This window comes from Melospiza melodia, chromosome 6 (genome assembly GCF_035770615.1).
Source record: "Melospiza melodia melodia isolate bMelMel2 chromosome 6, bMelMel2.pri, whole genome shotgun sequence".
Lineage (NCBI taxonomy): Eukaryota > Metazoa > Chordata > Aves > Passeriformes > Passerellidae > Melospiza > Melospiza melodia.
In genome coordinates, this window is record NC_086199.1 from 15677753 (window position 1) to 15698363 (window position 20611).

At 45.1% G+C, this 20611-nt stretch overlaps 1 protein-coding gene across 1 annotated transcript in view; it reads left to right on the forward strand.

The window, feature by feature from the left end:
• Positions 1–445: 445 nt before the first annotated feature.
• PRIMA1 (proline rich membrane anchor 1) overlaps positions 446–20611 on the forward strand; it is a 49911-nt gene continuing 29745 nt past the window's right edge. Inside the window, exons 1-2 of the mRNA XM_063160062.1 lie at positions 446–543; positions 6704–6854. Of these exons, the coding sequence (XP_063016132.1) occupies positions 451–543; positions 6704–6854 (244 nt within the window). The 5' untranslated portion in view covers positions 446–450. The remainder of the gene's footprint in view (positions 544–6703; positions 6855–20611) is intronic.

Here is a 20611-nt window from a genome sequence, read left to right on the forward strand (position 1 = left end):
TTTTTTCCTCGCCTGGCTCCAAACTTTTCCCGCTCCCCTCCCGTGTGAGCGGGAGCCCCGAGCTCAGCGGTGAGCGCCGGCCGGGAAGCCCCCGGCACGGAGAGGCTGCCGGCGGCGACAGCCGGAGCATCCCTGGGAGGGGAAGCCGGCGGGGCGGGCGGGGAGGGAGGCGGGCAGGGCGGGGGGGTGGAGGCGCGTCTCCCTGCTGAGGGAGCCGGGACGTGCAGGGCTCTGGGTTTTCCCGACCACTCTTTCCCCTCCCCACCCGCCCATCTCCCTGCCTCCCTCCCCCCCTCCTTCCCTCCCGCCTTCCCTCCCTCCCCTCTAGAATTAAAGTTGGGACAGTCGCGCTCCGGGGATGGGTGCGAGCCAACGCCTCTGCTGCCGGCTCGCTCTGCTCCCTCCCCAGGTCGCCCGGAGCCCGCGCCCCCGCCCGCCCGCCCAGGAGGGATGCTGCTCCGGCAGCTGCTGGGGCTGCTCCGCTGCTGCTGGCCCTCCCTGCTGCTGCACTGTGCCCTCCACCCGCTCTGGGGGTCCCTCCAGGTAGGGCCGCCCGAGCCCGCTCGCAGCTGCGGGGCGCGGGGGCGGCGGGGCCGGGGCGGGGGAAACGCGGGGGCGCGGGCAGAGCCCCTCCGGCACCCCCGGCAATGCCGGGAGGAGGCCGTGGCGGGGCGGTGGTCGCGCAGGCGGCCCCACAGCCGGGAGAGCCGCTGCTGTCCCCGGAGAGGGCCCCCCTTGCCGGTGCTGCGGGACGGGCGGCCGTGCCAGCCCCGGAGCGCTGAACTCGGTCCGAGAGCGCTCGCTCCCAGCTGGATGGAGTTGAGTTTCTCCGGCGCGCCGGCGGTCGGAGGGCTGGGGAGCGCATTTTGCTGTGGGTGGCAAGATGCACGGGAAGAGGCAGCGGCGGAGCGGAGCCCCGGCGGCCGTGCCTTGCCGCGGGGTTTCGGTATTGATTGCGAATTGAATGGAGGGTGTTCTGGGTAAAGGGCTGAATCAGCTTTTGCCAACTCCGACGCCGTGGTGTTGCGTGACCTTGATTGTAATGTGGGTGGCCAGCAAGAGAGACTGGGAGAAATTGGTGCACAGTGAGGGAGAGCACCCATCCAGTTTGGAGAATCAGGACAGCAGCAAAGCTCATCTCAAATGCGTCACTTCGATATTTCAAAGTTTATTTATAATATAAGTCTTCAGAGAAGTGATTGATGAGCCAGCCAAGTGCCGTTCAAGAACAGACCAATTACAGTTTCTTTCTTGGAAAAACAAAGTGGAGACTCCACATCTTTTACTCCCTGATCTAAACTTAGTGACTCCCAAGAGATTAGAGAGATGTTGTTTGTTTTAGCATCTTGTCTCTTGCCATGAATGACAAAGAGGATTTGTGCTCCTTGTGGATTAAGATGAACAGAAATACAACAAAAACAACCTTTAAAGCAATGTCCTGTCATAAAAATTACTGCCAGCACTACCTTCCTGCTGTCCTCCTCTAGTATTTAGATAGCTAATCTTAAGTTAAACTATTGCTGAATTTCTCAGGGAAGCACAGTTGTGTGAGAAGAGATGCCTCCTGCAACCTCCCCCCATCAGTCAACTGAGCAGAGAAAAAACCTCAGATAAACATATTTCTGGCAAACTACTCACATGATCTAAAACGATTTTTCTAAAACAATTTATAAAAATTGAAACAGGCTCTGAGAAATACAAAAGCCAAGGAGCTCACCAGCCTTTCCTTGCAATAATTTGGAATTTGGATGAATGACCCATTCATCAACTGTGCTTGTGCTATTGCCTGCTGTTCTGTGGAAGAACAAACACTAAGCCTACTTTTTTCCAGTTTTCCCAAAACTAGGCTCCCGCCAGCAGATTCCAATGGGTAGGGCAGGTGCTGAATGCTCGCTGGCATGCCAGCCTTCCATCCTTCCTGTGACTGAAATTCCTTCATGGTTGAACCCCTCCCATGGTTCCCTTCCCCGTGTTGAGTCGTAATCCTTGCTCTTATCTTCTCACAAGCCATTCTCTCCTTGACTAATTCTGTGCTGTTGCATCGTTGCTCCCCTGCCCTGCTCCATCTCTAGCAGCAGGCATGTTGTGTTTGTTTTCTCACATCCCCCAGCCCCTCTGCACGCATTTGTCCCCGCAATGACTTAGTGTGGCATAGCCTTCCCTCCCACCTCGGCTTTTCCTCTTTAGGCCCTGCCTTGAGACACTTAAAAGAATCAGTCAGATGCTAATCAAAGGAGAAACATTTGTCTTACTAAAACCAAAACCAAAACAAACCCACAATCTTTTCTTATTAGCGTGGTAGCCAGTTCTGTGACCAGAGGGAAGGGATGATTCTGTCAGAGGCTTTTGACATAATTTTAAAAAGTGCAGAAAGAGTCATGATAAATAACAGGGACACATTTTTTCTGGTTTTGTAAACATGGATCTGGATTAACTGATGTGAATTGCACAGAGCTGTCCTGGGATTTATGCAGCAGTGGTGAGATCTCATCTCATCTCATCTCTGTAGACTGCTACCAAGAGACAAAGCTCTTGCTACATCAGCAGGCTTTTAGAGGTCTCTGTGCCTTCAGTCAACTGCACTTTTCTGTTAAAGCTTTCCTCCTTTTACCTGATTAAAAAAAGTCACAAGAAGGCCACCCTCCAGGGACTGTATTAATCCTCTTTTCCCATCCCACTCTGTAGAACATGCTTGTGGACTGCTGCAACCCCATGGGACTCTACTGAAATACTAAACAGTTCTGACCACATGCAGATTTATTCTTCCATGGTATGCAAAACAGGACTAGGATCACTGTTTCTAAAAGAAATAGTGGATTAAAGAGAAATATTCCACAGGCATAAACTTCAGACACAGAGACTGCAAAAGGAAACCACCAGTTACCACTTTCTGTTTGTTCTTCCCTGGACATTTGTGGATCAGATTTTCATTTCCATAAATATTTTAAAACATTTGTTCTTTTTGCAAAACACGTTCACATCAAATGCACAAATCCATAAAATCAACTCTATGTATTTTCAGAGCAGGGGAAAAATGCATCAGCTTGAAGTCCAGGCAGCATATGCCTAGACTGGCCAACTGCTCAGTGTGCTAAGAAAGCCTCGTGCCAAGCAAGCAACCAAGTTTCAGATAGGCCAAGAGAAGGTGTTCATGGCACCTCCAGCAGCAGAGGAATGGCTGGGAGAGCTAGGGAACAAACCCTGTGGATCCATCTCAGAGTGATCCCTTGCCAAGGCAACCCCTGTGCCACACACTGCCTGGCAGCCTGCTGGAATTCCAGTTACACCTTACCTGCAAAGCTCTTCCAAAGCCATTCTGGGGCCATGGGAGAGTCTGCCAGAGCAAATAAGCAGTAAAGTGTGAGGCCAGATTCATTTCGTTGACCTGGCCATAGAAAAGTGTGGCTCTTTCAAAACACTTTTCTTCCCACATGCTGTAAAGGCAAGTTACCTTGAATTGCAAGCAGTAAGAAAGAAACAATGGAGTATTATTTCATCATCTCCTGACAGAGCAAGATTGTTCCCTAAAGCATATTTTCTAGTGATTTTTTCTGCTTACCTTTAGAAGACACAAGTAATAGCCTTCATTTCTTTCATAAGAAGACTAATAGACATCAACAAGGGGATTTTTTTTTTTCCTTGAAAAGGAGCCAAATGCCTTCCTTTTTTTCCTGATTCTATCTTGCTACTGTTATCTGCTGCTTTATATTACTGTTACTATTCTGTCCTCTTGCTGCAGTCCTTGACTGTTTCTCTCCTCCCTGAGGCCCTCAACCTCAATTTGTGTATTTCCTTTTCTTGGCAGATTTCAACCAACTTAAAATATCTTTGTTTTTAAAACAAAGCCTTTAAGACAAACCTGTCAAGGTAATATTTATGCTCCTACTTCTATCTTCTAACAACCACACATTTCATCCAGTGACAGGAGAAGGGAAACAAATAGGTGATAAAGCCCATGCTTTTAAATGTCAGTTCTTTCCTGACTATTTAAAAATGATCATGGGAAATTTTTATAGAGGTTCAGGCTAAAGTATTGAGAAATAAAGCAACTTTTCCTTTTTTTTTCTTTTCTTGTTTTTTTTTTTTTTTTCTCTAGAATAGTAGTTTTAAAGTAGAGAGGAGCAGGAGTAGCAAGTGACTGGCCATGATAGCATTAATCTTGTCTGAAAAGTAATTGAGAAAATTATCCACTATTTTCTGAGGACACTCTATTACCAGCCTAAGGGAGGAGAGCCTCCAGGGATTTAAAAGTAGTCAATAGCTCTAAAAAAAGACAGAGCAAGCCTTTGCTTCTGCTTGATATTAAGTTAGAGCCGTAAGTCAATGTAGCTTTGCCGTACCAGCAGTGTCTTCAAACTTACATATGCAAAGCTGCTTCTGATCTGCAAAGGAAGCTGGCTCCAAGTCTGCTCAGGGTTATTCTTCCCTGTGTCCATCTTCTCCCATCTTACTGTCCCCTGCATGACTGCACTGAGCTCTCAGGATTCGATAACCCAGGGCCCAGGCTGTAGCTAGGAGTGAATAGCTGCTTCCTAATCAGCTGCCAGCGCCACTGGGGAGGTGTTGCCCACCTCCTGCTGTCAGCACAGTAAATTTGTCACACCTGTTGAACAAGGAGGGACCCCAGGTATGCCCCCACACTGCAGGGAAGGACACTTCTCCCACAGGGCTGTTCCTGGGAGCATGCCTGGAACCCCAGCCCTCATGTGAGCAGTGCTGGAAGAGCTGAAGCAGCATGGAGGATATTCTGCTGCCTGGGATCACTTACTTTAAAAACAAATAAACCTTCTTAGCTGACAGATTTATTACTAGTCATGAGGGATTACACAGCCAAGTCGCTTTGATTCATTAGAGTGTTCAGAGTTTGTGTAAGTTCCTGGAAGCTGTCTGGGATGATCTTTAACCATCCTCTTACTGTTACCTGATGGTGAAGGGGAAAGTTGGAAAGCACTTGTGCTGAATTTGTTTTCCCCTATGTTTGGTAATAGATTTAGACAAGCTGTTTAAAGAACTGAGCCTTCTGCCTTATGCTGTGCTGAGCTGTCCTTCCAACTTAGCTACACGTAGCCTTTTCTATTCTTTGCTCCCTCCCTATAATTTTTAATCAACAAAGCCCTACCTCCATTTCCCTGAGGCCAGAGTAATGCGTCTTTCTGCATTTAGAAACCTCCTACGCATGTGAGCACGTCCTTTGTGCAGTGATGCCGTTTTAATTAGCCACGTCTCTCTTTTTGGCCAGAAATACATGAAACAATGTGTACAGCTTTCCTGCAGGGCAGGGCAGCCCCCTTGGTGCTCAGCTGTGGGCAGTGGAACAGGCGTGCTGGCCATGCTGGGGGCCAGGGTTGGAAGGGGAGAGGAGACAGACGGTGTGCCCAGAGCTGGCAGGGGCAGGGAAACAAAACTTGGGCAGCAGAGGGAAGTGGGGAGAAGGCAACCCTGGGTGACCCTGCCAGAGAGGCATGAGAAGCCTGCCTAAAACAGATCAGAGAGCATGGCATGAGACATCCTTTTTGTAGTGACCAACGTGTTGTGGAAAAAAGCTAATTAAAGAAGGTGATGTTAGGCCAAAACTATTAGGACAATAACCCGCCTGAGACCAAACTTGACAAGAAAATATGCTAGCATAACTGTCCTTAGCTTCAGCAGGACACCAGTCTGTCCCAGGCGGTCTCCTAACAAGCATTCGAAGTGCTTGTTAGATAACATGCTTGTTAATCTTTTAGGCTTTGCTTTGTCTCTTCGAAATTGAATCCTGTGTAAGTCATTCAGAAAGAGCTGGCTTAGAGACCTCTGAAGTTAACACCTCTCAGAAGCTTCTGTGATGCTCAGCAAATTTCCTTTTCATTGGGGACTGACTCCATTTTGCAGCATTACATTTTACCGAATTTTACTGAATATTCCTTGAATCCCTAGTTATGTAAATATTTCTATGATAAGAAAAATATGCTGTTAATAAATAGTCCTTGTTGTGACTAGATCAAGCTACTGAATATATTGTATACCAGTACTGGTATCAAATCATTGCTCATGGCCAAGTGATGCTTATGCTGGGGTTCTGCAATGCCTCATCTTCACTTTTATTATAAACCAACACTGCATCTCACAGGAGGCTACAATGTGGCATTTCCATTTAAACCATGTCATTGCTGTGGTCCACAGATGATTAAAATGCGGGTGGCCTCCCCTCTTGGCAGGAAGTGAAACACCCCGTGGAATGCTCTCTGAACTTCCAAGTGAGGCTGGCAAAGCAGAGGAGGGATGTCCTCTGGCTCTCAGTTCTGCCTTAAGGAAAATGAACATAATCCTGACCCTAACTGTCTTGTAATTTTTATTAGCTCTCTTTGGCTTGCAGCAATGACCCTGTGAATAATGCATGCTGCTAGATGGCTTTCCTAAGGAAAGAAGGCTTATGCAATCGTATTGTCTGCCACTGCCTGCCTTCTCCTTAGCCCATAATAACTCAGAAACCAGCTGGCCAATCTCAACCAAATTTGACTGAGGGAAAGAGTTCTTGAAGAGATTGTGTTAAATAAAAGAAATATTAAAAATGTGGACCATGTAGGGAAGGGGCATCTTAGGAGCTATAGCTCAGTTCTCGCTACAGGTTTGAGGTGCCTGCCACTCAGGTACTCAAGCCTAAAAAACACATTCATCAGTTTTCACTCTTCTGCTGCTCATGCAATGACTTGTTTCTTCACAGATCACTCAGGGTGAACCCCAGAAATCATGCTCCAAGCCTGTAGCAGAGAAATTTACAGAGACCTGCCAGGAAATTTGCCAGTGCAGGCCACCTCCTCTGTTACCACCGCCTCCTCCGCCTCCGCCGCCCCCGAGGTTGCTGGCGGTGCCAAGTAAGTAGCTGCTGATGCTGCTGGGGTGTGCTGAAGGAGGGCAAAGCACGGGGACACCTGGACAGACAGCAGAAGTGATGTGGGAAAGGGCACAGCTAGCTCTTTTGTCATTTTCCACTTAGCAAATGGAAGAAGAAATGTTCTCAGTAGAGATGGAGATCTGTTTTCTGATCAATGAATAATGCTTGGCTTTTGGAGGAAAGCCAGAGAAATTCCCTCCTTCCATTGTGTTAGATATGATTCCCTGGTTTTACATGGTTCCCTAATCCCCTAGCCCTGGGAAATGCATTCCTGCAGAGACACAGTGCTGTGCTGCCCCCTCAGTGTCATGACCCCTTTTTTGCCAGGTGAGCAGCTTGAAGGTCTGGGTGCTCCAAGGCAAATTAATTTATAAGCAGACAAAAATCCAAACACTCTGTCTAGACCATTCAGTATGTTTGGCTGTTGTCAAGACACTGGGGCACTACAGTTTACCATAGCAGTGACTCAGGCTCACTGGTTTTAAATTGATTACAACTGTTACAAAAATAGGAGGCATGTCAGGAGTCAATGGCAAGTGAGCAGCTTTCCCACTAATGCACATGCAGGCTAAGACTCATCTCTTTCTCTTCATACAAGTCAGTGTTCCCAAGCCTTACTCAGTGCATCCAAGCTCCTCCTTATTTCCAGCCATACGTCCCCATGCCCAGCACACCTGGTGCCTTCAGCTCCTGCTGGCTAGCTCTGCAGCTGCTTTCCACATCAGTATTCCTGTGATCCCTGGCATACAGATAATTTCTGGAGAGTGACATCTGTCCCCATGGTCCCTGCACTGTGGGAGAGACCTTCCTGGTTCTACTGCACCCACTGGGTTCAGGGAGTTTGGTGTTCCAGTAAATCTCCTTAATGCTTTTGCATTTTCATAAATTCGTCTCTCCCTCTAAGGCTGCCTATTAATTCTTCTCCCTGCTTATGTAAACTCTCCTGGGAGCAGTGTTGCAAAGTGTATCCAGTATCCTCAGCACTTCCCCCAGGGAAAAATAAATCATTAGGTATCATCATCTGGCTGTTTGTCTTTATCAGCGGCATCTCCAGATGTGCAGAGGACATGAAGAAGGCTTCTGCACAGCTTGTAGGAAGGCAGAGGACAGGCAGAATTTTTCAGTGACTTTTCTGCCAGGAGCATTCTTTGTACTTGTGCTACACTGCAGAAAATTAAGGCAAAGAAAAGCCAACAGTGAAACACTTGGGAAAGGAAGTACAAAGAGGGATAGTTTAGAGAGGGATAGTTTTTAGAGCAGGAAAAACCTCTTTCAATGTTCAGGAAAATGTCATGGGCAGTAATATGGAAAATTACCTTGATCTTTGCATCACAGCCAGAAAATAAAGTACTTTGTCACTCTCTTTTCTTGTGCCTGGGGTGCCCTGTTACCCTGAGGGGGATGAGATGTGGCAGTGTTGGCACAGGGACCAGCCCTGCTGACCAGCTGTACTGGGAAGGGAGCACCACTGCCAGGCTGCTTCCCCTCCATCAGGCAGCTGCTCTGAGTGCATGGATTTGTCCCCTGTCAAGTGCGAAGTAAATCATGTCAGAAAAAAAGAAGTCTGTCACACACTGCAGAAAGAAGAACAAGAAATCTAATGGGCTTGTGACTGGGATAGCCTGATGCTTTCTCAGGCTGGATTGCCAGGTGCTAACACAGTTCTAAAAATGAGCTATATAAATCCAGATGACTAATACTTAAGCAAGTGGCTTCATTTCAAATACAATGAAAAAAAGAGATTACACATTTCTTTCACTGGTAAGCTTTAGAGTAGCAATCAAGTGTCTCATCTTGAATGATGCTTTCATTATCATCAGCTGTCTAGGCACTGTGATTTAGTCCATGTGTACAGCAATCCACTTCCTTGGGAGAAACAACAAGCCTTGTGGTTAAATATTGATGTTATAGACACTGCTTTTAAATGGTATTCAGAGGAGAGGAAAGTAAAGAGCCAAAAGCTATTGTGAAGTGGTTGATGCTAGATTTGCACTTTGAACTTGCTACGTGAATGAAGTTTAGTACTGGAAAGACATCTGCAAAAAAGCAGCAGTCCAGGAGCTGCAAGATTTTTACCCTTACAAGGTGCAGTGTGTGTGTCATGAGGTACTACATAAAAATGCTGGAATTGCTTTCAGAGCTTTGTGAGCCACAAAAGGCTGCAGTCTGCTAGGTACTGTCCTTAAAAGCTCCCTCTGCAATCAAACTGAATGTTGCTGGAGATTTAGATCAACTCTAAAGCAGCTACCATGGTTTGGGCTGGGTGGTTAAAGCCAAGAGATGCAAAAATCCTGTCTCTCCAGTCACTACAGACACTGACAGCTCAGTTTTCTGCTGTATGAAGCATCTAGTGCTCTTTGACGTGGCCTCAAGCTGCTGTTGTGGAAAATCAGAGAACCTCTCCATTAGTCTCACCTGATTGTTTTACAAACCCTACTTGGTTTGTATGGGATGGCACTGCATAACTGTTTGTGAGCAGCTGAATCACTCCCTGAAAGGCTTTTATTGTGCTGTGAGGACTTTTAGGAACAATTATAGTACATTTAGTGTCTCTTTACACACTTCAGTATTGACAGGTTGATCCAGCAACAAATCTTTAGTTCTGCTTCCTGCAGATAGATTTATACAAAATCTATTAGATGCAGAGAATCCTAGAATTCACATATAATAGCTGGAAAATGCTGTGTTTACTCTGAGGGGAAATAACCTAATTCCCTCTGGAGAAAATGAGTAGAATCACACAGCTTAGCAGGCAGTCTAAAACCACAAGCAGTGTTAGGAGCACCAGCTTTCCCTGTTTTAGGAGACACCTCCCTGTTAGAGTTGGGTACTTAAATTAAGAACGTGTGGCTAGTGTTTCAGCACATCCTGAGGAGGCACTGAATAAATGAATGAAACCACATGACTATGGGAAATTAAATTGAGTGCTTTTTTCCTCCTTCAGGGATGACCCCAGGTCTCCTTTCCCCACATTTTTAACTCCTTCACATGGACTACTTGCATTTATGGTGCCCCATCCAACCCCTGATCTTGCCTTCACTGCCTCTGCTCTGCAGCCAATTCCATCGCGGCAGCACAACCCTGTGCTTCCTCCTGGGAATCCATCTGCCCTACAGTATCCAGATGAGAGCTGCCATCAGCCATGCTGGGTCTCTCAGTATTGCTGGTTCACCTGCACCTTTTCCTGCAAAGTGGGACACATGGGCTGTTTGAGCTTTGACTTCCCTGAGCTTCATTTCAGGTGTAGTTTTTTGTCATCCCATTGAGATGCTGCTGTCTGTTTTGATACAGATGTGTACCTTACCCAGAGGCTGAGGAGAGGGACTCCAGCCCATGTTAGGAGTGCCTGGGATGGTGGGGACTGTGTGATGGTGGGGACTGTCAGGAGACACGGTCCCTGAGCCCGTGGCAGCTCCTGCAGACGGTTTGGCCATCGATGTTTCTGGAGCAACTGCCCTTATGCAAGCAGCAGCCTGCTCTTTAACCCATGCCTAGAAAACTGATCCTTGATGAAGTGAAGGGAAAGCTCATGAGGCTCTGAGGGGCCTAAGGCCAACTAAACTTAGATGCTGACAGCAAAGGAAGAAGGAACTTTCAATGAAATTGAGTGTGTTCCCTAGATATGTCTGTAATGACCTGAAGGCAATAGAGATGCTCAGAACCTGGCCTTTAATTAACTGTGTCTTTTTCTCTCCATCTGCTTTTCTCCTTGTCTCTGGATTTCAGCCAAGACTAAGACAAGGTGGATGGAATACTTGTTTAGGCAGCATTTCTAACCAGGCTTCAGCGGCCCATGAGATTAAGCTAGTTCAAATGATGTTGACCCTTAAAAATCTGAAAAACTTCTGTTGTCAACCCTTAAATACTCTGTGAGCATGCAGGTTTCTCCAGGGGCATTGCAAAGAAGAAAGGACTTTGTCTGGAAGTAAAAGCCAGGCTTTCAAAACAGGAAAGGGGAAAGGGGTTAGAGCTAGATATACACAGTAGTCAGTATCAGTTTAAACCTGTGTCAGGTCTTATGAAAAAAAATATCAGAAGTGACTTCTTTAAAATGGCACAAGGAAGAGAAAGGATGTTCTTGCCTGTACCCCTCACTTGTTGGTGAGCAACATTTGCTGTCTCTGCTTTACCTTTCTCCCATATCGGACAAGGAGTCCGTGGTGTTGCCGTCTGCTCTCTGGATGAAGGAAGTGTTCATTCAAACATTGCTTCAGTCAAAATTTAGAGGAGGAAGCTTGAGCTGAGTCTGGATACATGAACCAGTCTCTGGTGGTTGAATGCTGGCACATAGGTGCCCAGTGAAGTCTTTACAGCTCCTGACCTTAGCGGAAGTTTGCCCTGAGCTGTCAGCTGAGATCAAGCACAATCATGTCAGTGCAAGGCCAAAGTGAATGACATCACTGCAGAGGACTCTAATCTCCATGCAGTAATTGTATAATTTTGTTTTTCAGAGTGAAATCTTTATCTCTGGAGACAGAGCATCTAATTAACTAATTATTTGGACCGGTGAAAATGCCAAAATAAAAATGACCAGCTACAAGAAGGGTGAAACCTTTTGGCAGCTGTATAAGCTCAGATGTACAGCCTAATTTCAGAAAGCCTGTAGGGTCCCTTTAGTGCAAGTAGGAAAGATAAAGGCATTCAGATCTTTTGGGACAGACTGTAGATTCATGAAATGGTGCAGGTTAAAAAGGACTGTAAAGATCATCTATTTTCACCCCCCTGCCATGGGTAGTGATACGTTCCCCTAGATCAGGTTCCTCAAAGTCCCATCCAAATAGGCCTTGAACACTTCCAGGGATGGGGAAGTGCTCCTTGAACACTTCTGGACAACCTGTTTCAGTACCTCACCACCCACACAGTAAAGAATTTATTCCTAACATGTAATCTAAATTTATGATCTTCCAGTTTAAATCCATTACCCCTTGTCCTTGCCATACCTGCCATTGTAAAATGTCCCTCTCCACATTTTTTGTAGGCTCTCTTCAGGTGCTGAATGCTGCTATAAGGTCTCCCTGGAGTTTTCTCCAGCTCTCTCAGCCTCATAGAGGGACCTCTAAGGTCTCATAGAAAAGGTGCTCCAGCCCTCTGATCATCTTCATGCCCTTCTTGGAGTGAGTCCACATCCTCCTTATGCTGTGCCCAGAGCTGATCATGGTACTGCAGATGGGCTCTCATGAGAGTGGAGTAGAGGGGAGAATCCCCTCCTTTGACCTGATGGTCATGTTTCTGTTGATGCACCCAGGACACTCTTGGCTTTCTGGGCTGTGAGCACGCATTGCCAGGTCATGTCAAACATCTTGTCCACCAGCACCCCTAAGTCTTTCACCTTAGGGCTGCTCTTAGTCTGTTCTCTTCACAGATTTTGTTTATACTCGGGATGGCCCCAACGTGGGTGCAGGACCTTGTTGAACTTCACGAGGCTTGCACAGGCCCACTGCTCAAGCCTCTCAAGGTCCCTCTGAATGTCACCCCTTCCCTCTGGATGTCACCCCTTCCCTCTGGATGTCATCCCTTCCCTCTGGATGGCATCTGCTCTCTCTGGGTGGCATCCATCCCCTCCATCATGCTGAGTGAATGACACGTCTTGGTGTCATCAGCAAACTTGCTGAGGATGTTCTCAATCCCATTGTCTGTGTTGCTGACAGAGATATTAAACAGCACCAGTCCTAATACCATCCCCTGAGGAATGCCACTCATCTCTGGGCTGTCACAATGTGTGTATATTAGACAGGAATCTGAAGAACAGGAATAGTCTGTAACTTCTTAAACTTTGTGTGTGTTACTTCAAGTGAACAAATTTTTCAGATGTCTTGCTAATTGTTAAAATAGCCTTTCAGAACAAAAACTTGTTATAGAAATAAACATTGCATGGCTCTAGGACATAAAAGAATAAGAAATGGGTTTTCCTTGGGATTTTCTTGGTCCTAAATCCTGATGGTAGAAATGCACAGGTGATCCAATGTGGATTCAAAGAATGAGTTTGAACCTTTTCTGAATACTGTCTCCATGTTGCTATTCCAGCAGGAAAATTGAGCCTGGTCCTGATGCTCACCACTGCTTTTCTTGTACTTGGATGCTGATGTGTTTGCCTACTCAGTGCCTAGAGAACTTTTGTCTTTGGCAGAGGTCTGATTATCCCCCAGGAGTGGAGGGGAAGCTGTGATTCCAAAATGAATTGAAACCTTCCTGGAGGCCACGATGTGTCTTCAAATTTGAGATGCCCAGTGGTCAGCTTGGCTCAGTCTGATGTAGCTGCTGCAACAGGAGCTGAGCACCTCAGAGAGCTCTCAGTTTAAGTTTCCCTTTGGTTAAGCATTTCATCTTGTGAGGGCTCTCTATCTTTACAAGCACCCACTGCAAAGCTGCTGGCACTAAGTGCTCAGCTGGCAGGACCACCCTTCACCTGCTGCCCTTCTGCCTGAAAGACTCATTCATCTTTGAGATGTTTGGACATATTAGAGGAATCTTGGGTGGATTTCTCCCAAGTGATGCCCAAAGGAATTGTTAGCAAACAGGCAGGGCTGGGTTTGTTTTAGAATAGAAGACATTTCCCTCCATCCTGTGTACAACATAGTGACTACCAAACCTGAACAGCAGAGACCTACAAAGCCCCAAAATGGCAGGGGACACGTTGTCTCCTGCATGAAGACATTTACAGTAGTGACTGCTACTGTGAGAGCAAGTCTGGTCTAGACAGTGACTTTTTTTAAATGCAAACAGAATGCTGAAACAGGGAAGCCCTTCCAGTTTTGGTAACACAGCTGTCATGCTGTGAATTGCCGTCTTGTATGAGAGCATTGTTCATAATTTACAAAGCAAAACCAAAATTCAATTCTTGTCATCTCCCACATAGACTTTTGTGTTACTGGAGAAATGCGACTCCCAGAACTGGCTGTAGGATTTGGAGATTTTCAAATCTAAATTGAACTCTGAGCCCACAGCCTGGAGCCATGGAGGATGGCAGAGGTAGAGTCTAGTCCAGGTCCCCATCATGTTGTTTTCACATCACAGATGCTGCCTTCACTCTTAGCACAGCAAACCAAATCATTAAGCATCCAAGACTGGATTAAGCAGAATTCACCCATCTAAATCAGAAATGCAGTGATTGAATTTTCTGCCTTAAATTGCAGGCACTTGATTTTGTCACCAAATACATATAGAATTCAACATCCTGCCTTTTTTTTTTTTCCAGTAAGCATAGTTATTTCTGCTGTGGGAATAAAAGTTACAAGGCCTCACCTCTGAGTCAAAATGAGAAAATTATTTATGGTGAGGATATTTCTTAAGCAGCAATCAAATACAAATTTTGAAATAGTTTGAGCATCTAAAATGTTACATTAAGTCTGAAGAGCAGGATTAGTGATTAGAAAGCAGGTAGGACTGGAAAGGTTCATACTAATACTTTCATTATAGGATTCTGCTGTCACTCTTTCACCTAACATCTCCTCATATTGAGTTGTAAAATCTCTTTCTGTTTGAGACACTGGTAAGACCAGATGGTCAGTCACAGCTTCCAGTGCTTTCCCATTTCAGAGTTTTTCATCACAATAAATTCTGAAATGTTTTGCCAAGTCTGATTGTTATTTAGGCAAGTGATGAATATCTCCCCTGCTCTGGGACCTTGCATATTTGTTTTGAATTTTTCATACAGTAATAAATTGATATAATGGAAAAATCCTCTCTCTTGAAAATGCATTTGAAGTATTTAAAAGTAAGAGCCTCAGGCCAGATTTTGCAGTGCACGAATCAGTGGGAGTTCTGTTGTCTATAGATTAAAAGCATTGTCTAATTTTTAAAAAGAACCATCACATATTAAACTGGTTCTGCAATAGAACAGTCCTTTCTACTCTGAGATGCACACTCCAACATCTTGATTTTTTTTTTTTTAAGCAGAAGGAGTTGGCTAAGCTGAAGACATTAATTCCTTCTGTGGATGGCAGTCCATTTGTACATGCCTACCATTCCACTGATTAAGAAGATAACAAATCTTCAGTGAAGTTACTGATGAGTCAGAGGCTGCTGATTTACAAGTAATTGTAGGTTCACCTGCTCCTGGCAGAAGGAGTTGTGCCTCATCTTGACAAGTCAGAAGTAAATGCTTAATTGGCACAAGCTGTTCCAGCAGGAAGGGCTAAGCAGCTGACCCTGCTAAAGCAGACCTGAAGAAATATGTTCTTGTAAGGGTTTTGTGCATTGTGTTGTTATGAACAGGATATATAGGTGTTGCCCTGCTTGTGTAATTGCAGCTCAAGGGTGATATTTAAGTCAGTGTAGCAGGTCAAGGAAGCAGTAGTCTGGAAATTCGGGATGTTATCCTACAGTGAGGACACAGTGTCCATTAATATAGTATGAATATCAGCTAATAACTGATGCTGCTGCCAAAATCTGTTATTAATAATTATGCAAGTTAATTTAACCCTTCCACTCATAAATCATATTGCATTATAAATACATAAATATAGCAGCAAATTGTGGATCCCTAATGACTGTTTAATTATTTTATTATTTTGAAGTGTCTTTTAAATGGAGCTGATATTTCATCAGTTCAATGGTTAGAAATAATTTTAGACAAATATCTGTTCCTTGACAAATGCTGCTATTAAACTGGACTTTTACCAATGGAGCAGATTCTCTTGAATCATCCCTGGACATTTTCCTTTCCTTGTGAAAGTGATGCACATTTTTATTTCATAGCCATTATCAAAGGAAATGACCGTCAGTGGAGCACAGGGAGGGTTTAGTTTAACTCTTGTTTCGGTCTGGCCAGGTGCAGGTGCTCTGCCTCAGCTTTCCAGGGCATCCCTGCACAGGGGGGCTGCCCACTGCTGCGGGTGCTGTAGGGAGTCATGGTCTGTGCAAAGCCTGGCGGCAGTGCAGTAGCAACCTGTAACCAATTTGCTTGCCTTTGTGGCTGAAAAGAAGCCTGTGCCTTGTCTTGTAGCTTGCCAGGAGTTCCAAATATCCTGAGTGGTGATTAAGGACTTCATATTAGGGCATTTGGCAGGGTGAAATGCCTCGATCTGTTAATGTGATGTAATTTCCTCTTCAAGTGTTCTGTATTTTATGGAAACTGCATGAAAAATTATTAGTTGATAAATGTAATTTTACTTATATTAGAATTAAATTTACACCTGGTTTGGAAGGCCTTTCAGACTTCAGTTCCATTTTATTCTGGGTGGGTCATCAATTTAATTTCCCTTAAGTTGAATCTGAATACAATTTGGAAAAGGAACTTGAGAGCAGTAGGAATGGGAATTATTCATTGATCTTTTAAAGGACATTTTAAAGTGATGACTGTAGCCCTTAAGTCCAGCAATAACTGAGTTATTGAAGGGATACCAGGAATAAACCACATAATATCAAATAGGAGGATTATGTTTATATAGATGCCATACATCAACAGAAGTATCAGCTACACAGTCAGCTGGCTGTTCCCTAAAACTTAGACATATGACTTGCAAAATGGCTTTCTTTGTAAAGTGAAAACTCTTTAAAGCCATCTGCACTTACCAATCTAAAGTATATGTCTGTTATAGTCACTCTCTTCACATAGTGGGGTGCCCAACAGGCAAACCATTTATTTTTCAGAGATGGACATAAACCAGTACCTTAGAAACTGTCCTATTAACACATTAGGAAAATATGCAGAGTATTTCCAAGTCTTCCACAATCTATTTTAGGAAATTCAGTCTGCAGTTGTTTTTGTCTCAGACTTCCCTGAAGGTGCTAATTTTGAGAAAGTGTCAGCATTAAGACCTGAGGTTTGTCTAATCTTTGCTATTACCTAGAGGTTCTCAAGCTCTTGAAAAAGCTGTTAAGGATCTACAAGTTAATGACTTAATACCAGTAGCACTGAATTTTATTCCCTTTGCATAGGTTGTGACTGATGGCACCACTCATGGGAATACTGTTGAACTCTAAGAAGTTGGGCAAATCTGGACTTTAATTCAATCTGTATATAAAACATTATACTGAGAAAATCTGTCATCTTTCTGTGAGATTGAATCTGCCAGCCCTGAGATGTCCCATTAATCATTTGCTGGTGAAAGACTGGTCATCACTGTAAGAGTGTAGATTCCTGAAATCACATCTCAGCTGCCTGAATTTCAGCCGCTCTCATCCCTTCTTGGATGGCAAGGTCTGTTCAGTGTAAGAGCTGAAAGACTGATAAGCTTTCTGAAGGCCGAGGGTGACATACTGTCACTCCCACAAAGGAGGCATCTTGCCCACCCTCCAGGGAATTGTGGAAAGAGTGTCCAGGACACTGCTTCTCCCTCTGCCACCAACCTGCTGGGAGGTCTCAACAGGGTCAGCTACAATATCAGACACCCAGAGTTACCATATCTGAAACAGAGATAATGTTTTCGTCCTTGTAAACTTTGTATTTGAGACTAGTAGTGTCAAGCACTGAAGATTATTATTATTATTATTATTATTATTATTATTATTATCATTATTATTATTATTATTATTATTATTATTATTATTATTATTATTATTATTATTATTATTATTAGGCTCCAAAGTAATGGTGATTGTTAAGAATTGATCAGCTGTGCCCTGTCCCAAGGAATAAGGAGGCTGTACCATCACACAGTGAGGGCTGTGCCAGGGCTGAGGAGCAGCACCTGCAGCCACACCATCAGCATGCAGTAATGAGGGGCTGGACATGAACCCACACTAAAATCCAGCACTTTGGCTTGTCTTATTACTCCTCTGCCAATGATACAGTTCCAGCAAAACCCTGAAAAGGAGAGTATATCAGCAGATAAGGGAATTAACAACCAGGGAAGGCTCACTGTATGAGTTTACAGTGTCCATACAACTACCCCTACCACAGAACCTTAACAGGCTCACCAGAACCTGCCTTCATGGCACCTGTTGGGGCATGGATTTCACCCTAGGGTATCTGAGGCACAGTGGAAATAAGGGCTAGTTTTTTAAAGGCTTTTATCACCTAAAAATGCAAATAGATGCTGAATAAGCTCTCCAAGCCACTAAGCTCTCAGCAAGTATCTCAAGCCATGGTCCAATCCACCTTATTTTGGACTGGACAGCTCTTTACTGATGTTTACTGTTTACCAATCTGTTTATTGTTTACCAATCACTTCCTCACTGTGATCTGAGGTGAGTGGTGGCCATAAGGTCACAAGGGAGGATAAGGCAAGTTTTCTACTTCGTGTCTTTGCTCTTTGGCAGTTGCTTCCCCATGAGCTGCCCTCTGCAGTTGCACTGCACCACAAAGGAGCCTGTTTCTCCCAGAAATTCCTGGTACTGATGATGAGCCCATCTTCTGTCCTAAAACAGCCTCTGAAACAGCCTGAAAGCAAGACAGGTTGATTGGGAGAGAAGCTAGAAGACTCATTTCTTTTTATACCTATTTTACTGCAGCGGACCTGGGAGGTGGTATTAGCTGTGGGATTGAGGTGGGAAAATGCATGTCCTGTACCTAGTGAGTTCCAGTTTGGAAGCAACCCTTTATTTCTTTCACTGGTTCCTACTTTTGTTTGATGTTAAATAGCTCAGGGCACAGTGCCATAAGCCTGCAAGCAAAGATAGTCCTTTTCCCTGGCAGCTTGAAGAAGTCTCCACATATCTAATTCCCAGAAGCAAACTTCTTCCTGCCTGTGTTGAAGTTATTCACAGAGTCACAGAATCATTTAGATTAGAAAAGACCTCTGAGATCATCAACTCCAACCTATGACCAGACACCACATTGTCAACCAGACCATGGCACTAAGAGCCACATCCAGTCTTTCCTTAAACACCTCCAGGGATGGTGACTCCACCATCTCCCTGGGCAGGCCATTCTGATGCCAAATCACATTTTTTTCAAAGAATTTCTTCCTAATGTGCAACCCAAACCTCCCTTTGTTCAGCTTAGGACTGTCCTCTTGTCCTATGGCTGGTTGCCTGAGAGAAGAGACTGACCCTCAGCTGGCTGCAATTCCTCTCAGGCAGTTGTAGAGAATAGTGAGGTCTCCTCTGAGCCTCCTTTTCTCCAGGCTAAACAACCCCAGATATCTGTGTGCATGTGTGTGTACTTGTTAATGGAAATAAGCCCAAGTGTGCTGAAAGGGCAGATTTAGCATGAAGGTCCAGTGTTTCCAGGCCTCTTTTTTTCTGGATGCTTTTTCACTTTCATCACTGTGACATGGTGAGGTCACAGTTTGGCAGGACAAGCAGATTGTGTTCAGCACTGATCTTTCCTCACTGAAGATTTGCAAGTGCCCATAAAATGCCTGTGCACATCAGTTGCCACTGAAGGGCTAGAGTGTGTGTTTGTGCTATGAGATGGATGGTACTGGCACATCTCTGTGTCTCTCAGTGGTGCCTCTGTCCAAAAGAACTGAGAATTACTGTCTCCAGGTCAGTGCTGTGCTCTGCTGTTCTGTCACAGACCATGGTCTTGCTGCTGTGTTTCCTTGAATTGGTGGTTGACAGGAAGGTCAGGTAATTACAGCTAGTTCTTGTGGAAATATAGATGAAGTACTTTTAAATGGGTACTTATAAGTCTGTTCTATGAAAGAACTGGGAAAGAAATAGCAGCAGTGCTGACATGCAGCCTTATGTTGCACATTTTGTCCCTACACCTTGCAACCATTTAGAAAGCTGGAGCTACTGTTCCCCTCCTGGAGAAGGAGAAACAAGGCTGGAGTGGAAATTGTCCCAAAATCACCCAGTGAGCAAGGAGGAGAACTGAGCCTGGAACCACCTCCTGAGGGGAATTTCTGTCTTCTGCAGTGACACGGTGCCTAAGTACAGAGAGGTTAAAGCCTGTATCATGAAATGCAGAAAATTGAACTTAAGGTTGTATATCTTCATAGCCAATTTAAAGCATCCTGGTTCTCAGAGTGCTAAGAACCTCTGGAAATCAGGTTACCTTCTAAAATAAATGCCAGGGTACTAATTTAACACCAAATGCTTTGGCACTTGTGACCTGTTTCTTAGTTACCCACTAATCTGATCGACATCTCCTCCATTTCAGCAAACAGGCCACCAGGTCTGGCAGGGCTCACCTCAGTGATGGCTCCATGGAGAAGCAGCACTTGGGGTTCCTGGGGGTGCCATGGGGACTCTCTCAGTGCTGCCCAGCCTGGCAGTGACCCAGGCTGTGGAGAGCAGAGGATGTGACCAAGCCCATGAGGCTCTCCCAAATGCCTTGTTGCTGCAAGGAGGAGGCTGCCTTGCAAGGCACAGGCTTCAGTTCTCATTTGCTTGGGACAGAGAGGGACAGGGTGTGATTCAGTCAGGGTAGAAACAATTCAGTCCTTCATGCTGAGAGAGAATCAGATGGGCAGTGAAAAGCAGCGTCTCATGGGGAGACTGCTGGTTAGAAAAACACCAGACAAAGTCAGATCAGAGGGCACTGGCTGATGTGAGCATGCATTGTAAAGATAAGTGCCAGAGCTCAGTATTAACACAGAAGCTAGCTATGATGTAATCTCCTTAAAAGCCTTTTTACCACAAGGTCTATAAATGCTACTGCTTCTCCAGATCATGCTTTAGAGAACAGATTCTCCCTCTGTGCTCTCTAACCCTGCTCCCCTCCAAAAGACCTCAGCAGCTGAAAGCATGTTTTGCCCCTGTTTGAGGGGTACCTCTGTTCTGGTGGGTCCCATCAGCTTCACCAACAACCTAATAGGATTAAGGCAGGCAGGATGGCCCTCAGCCTGTTAATCATTTGGAACACAGACTTTCCCTTCCTACTTTGTTTGACAATCCCTTGATTGC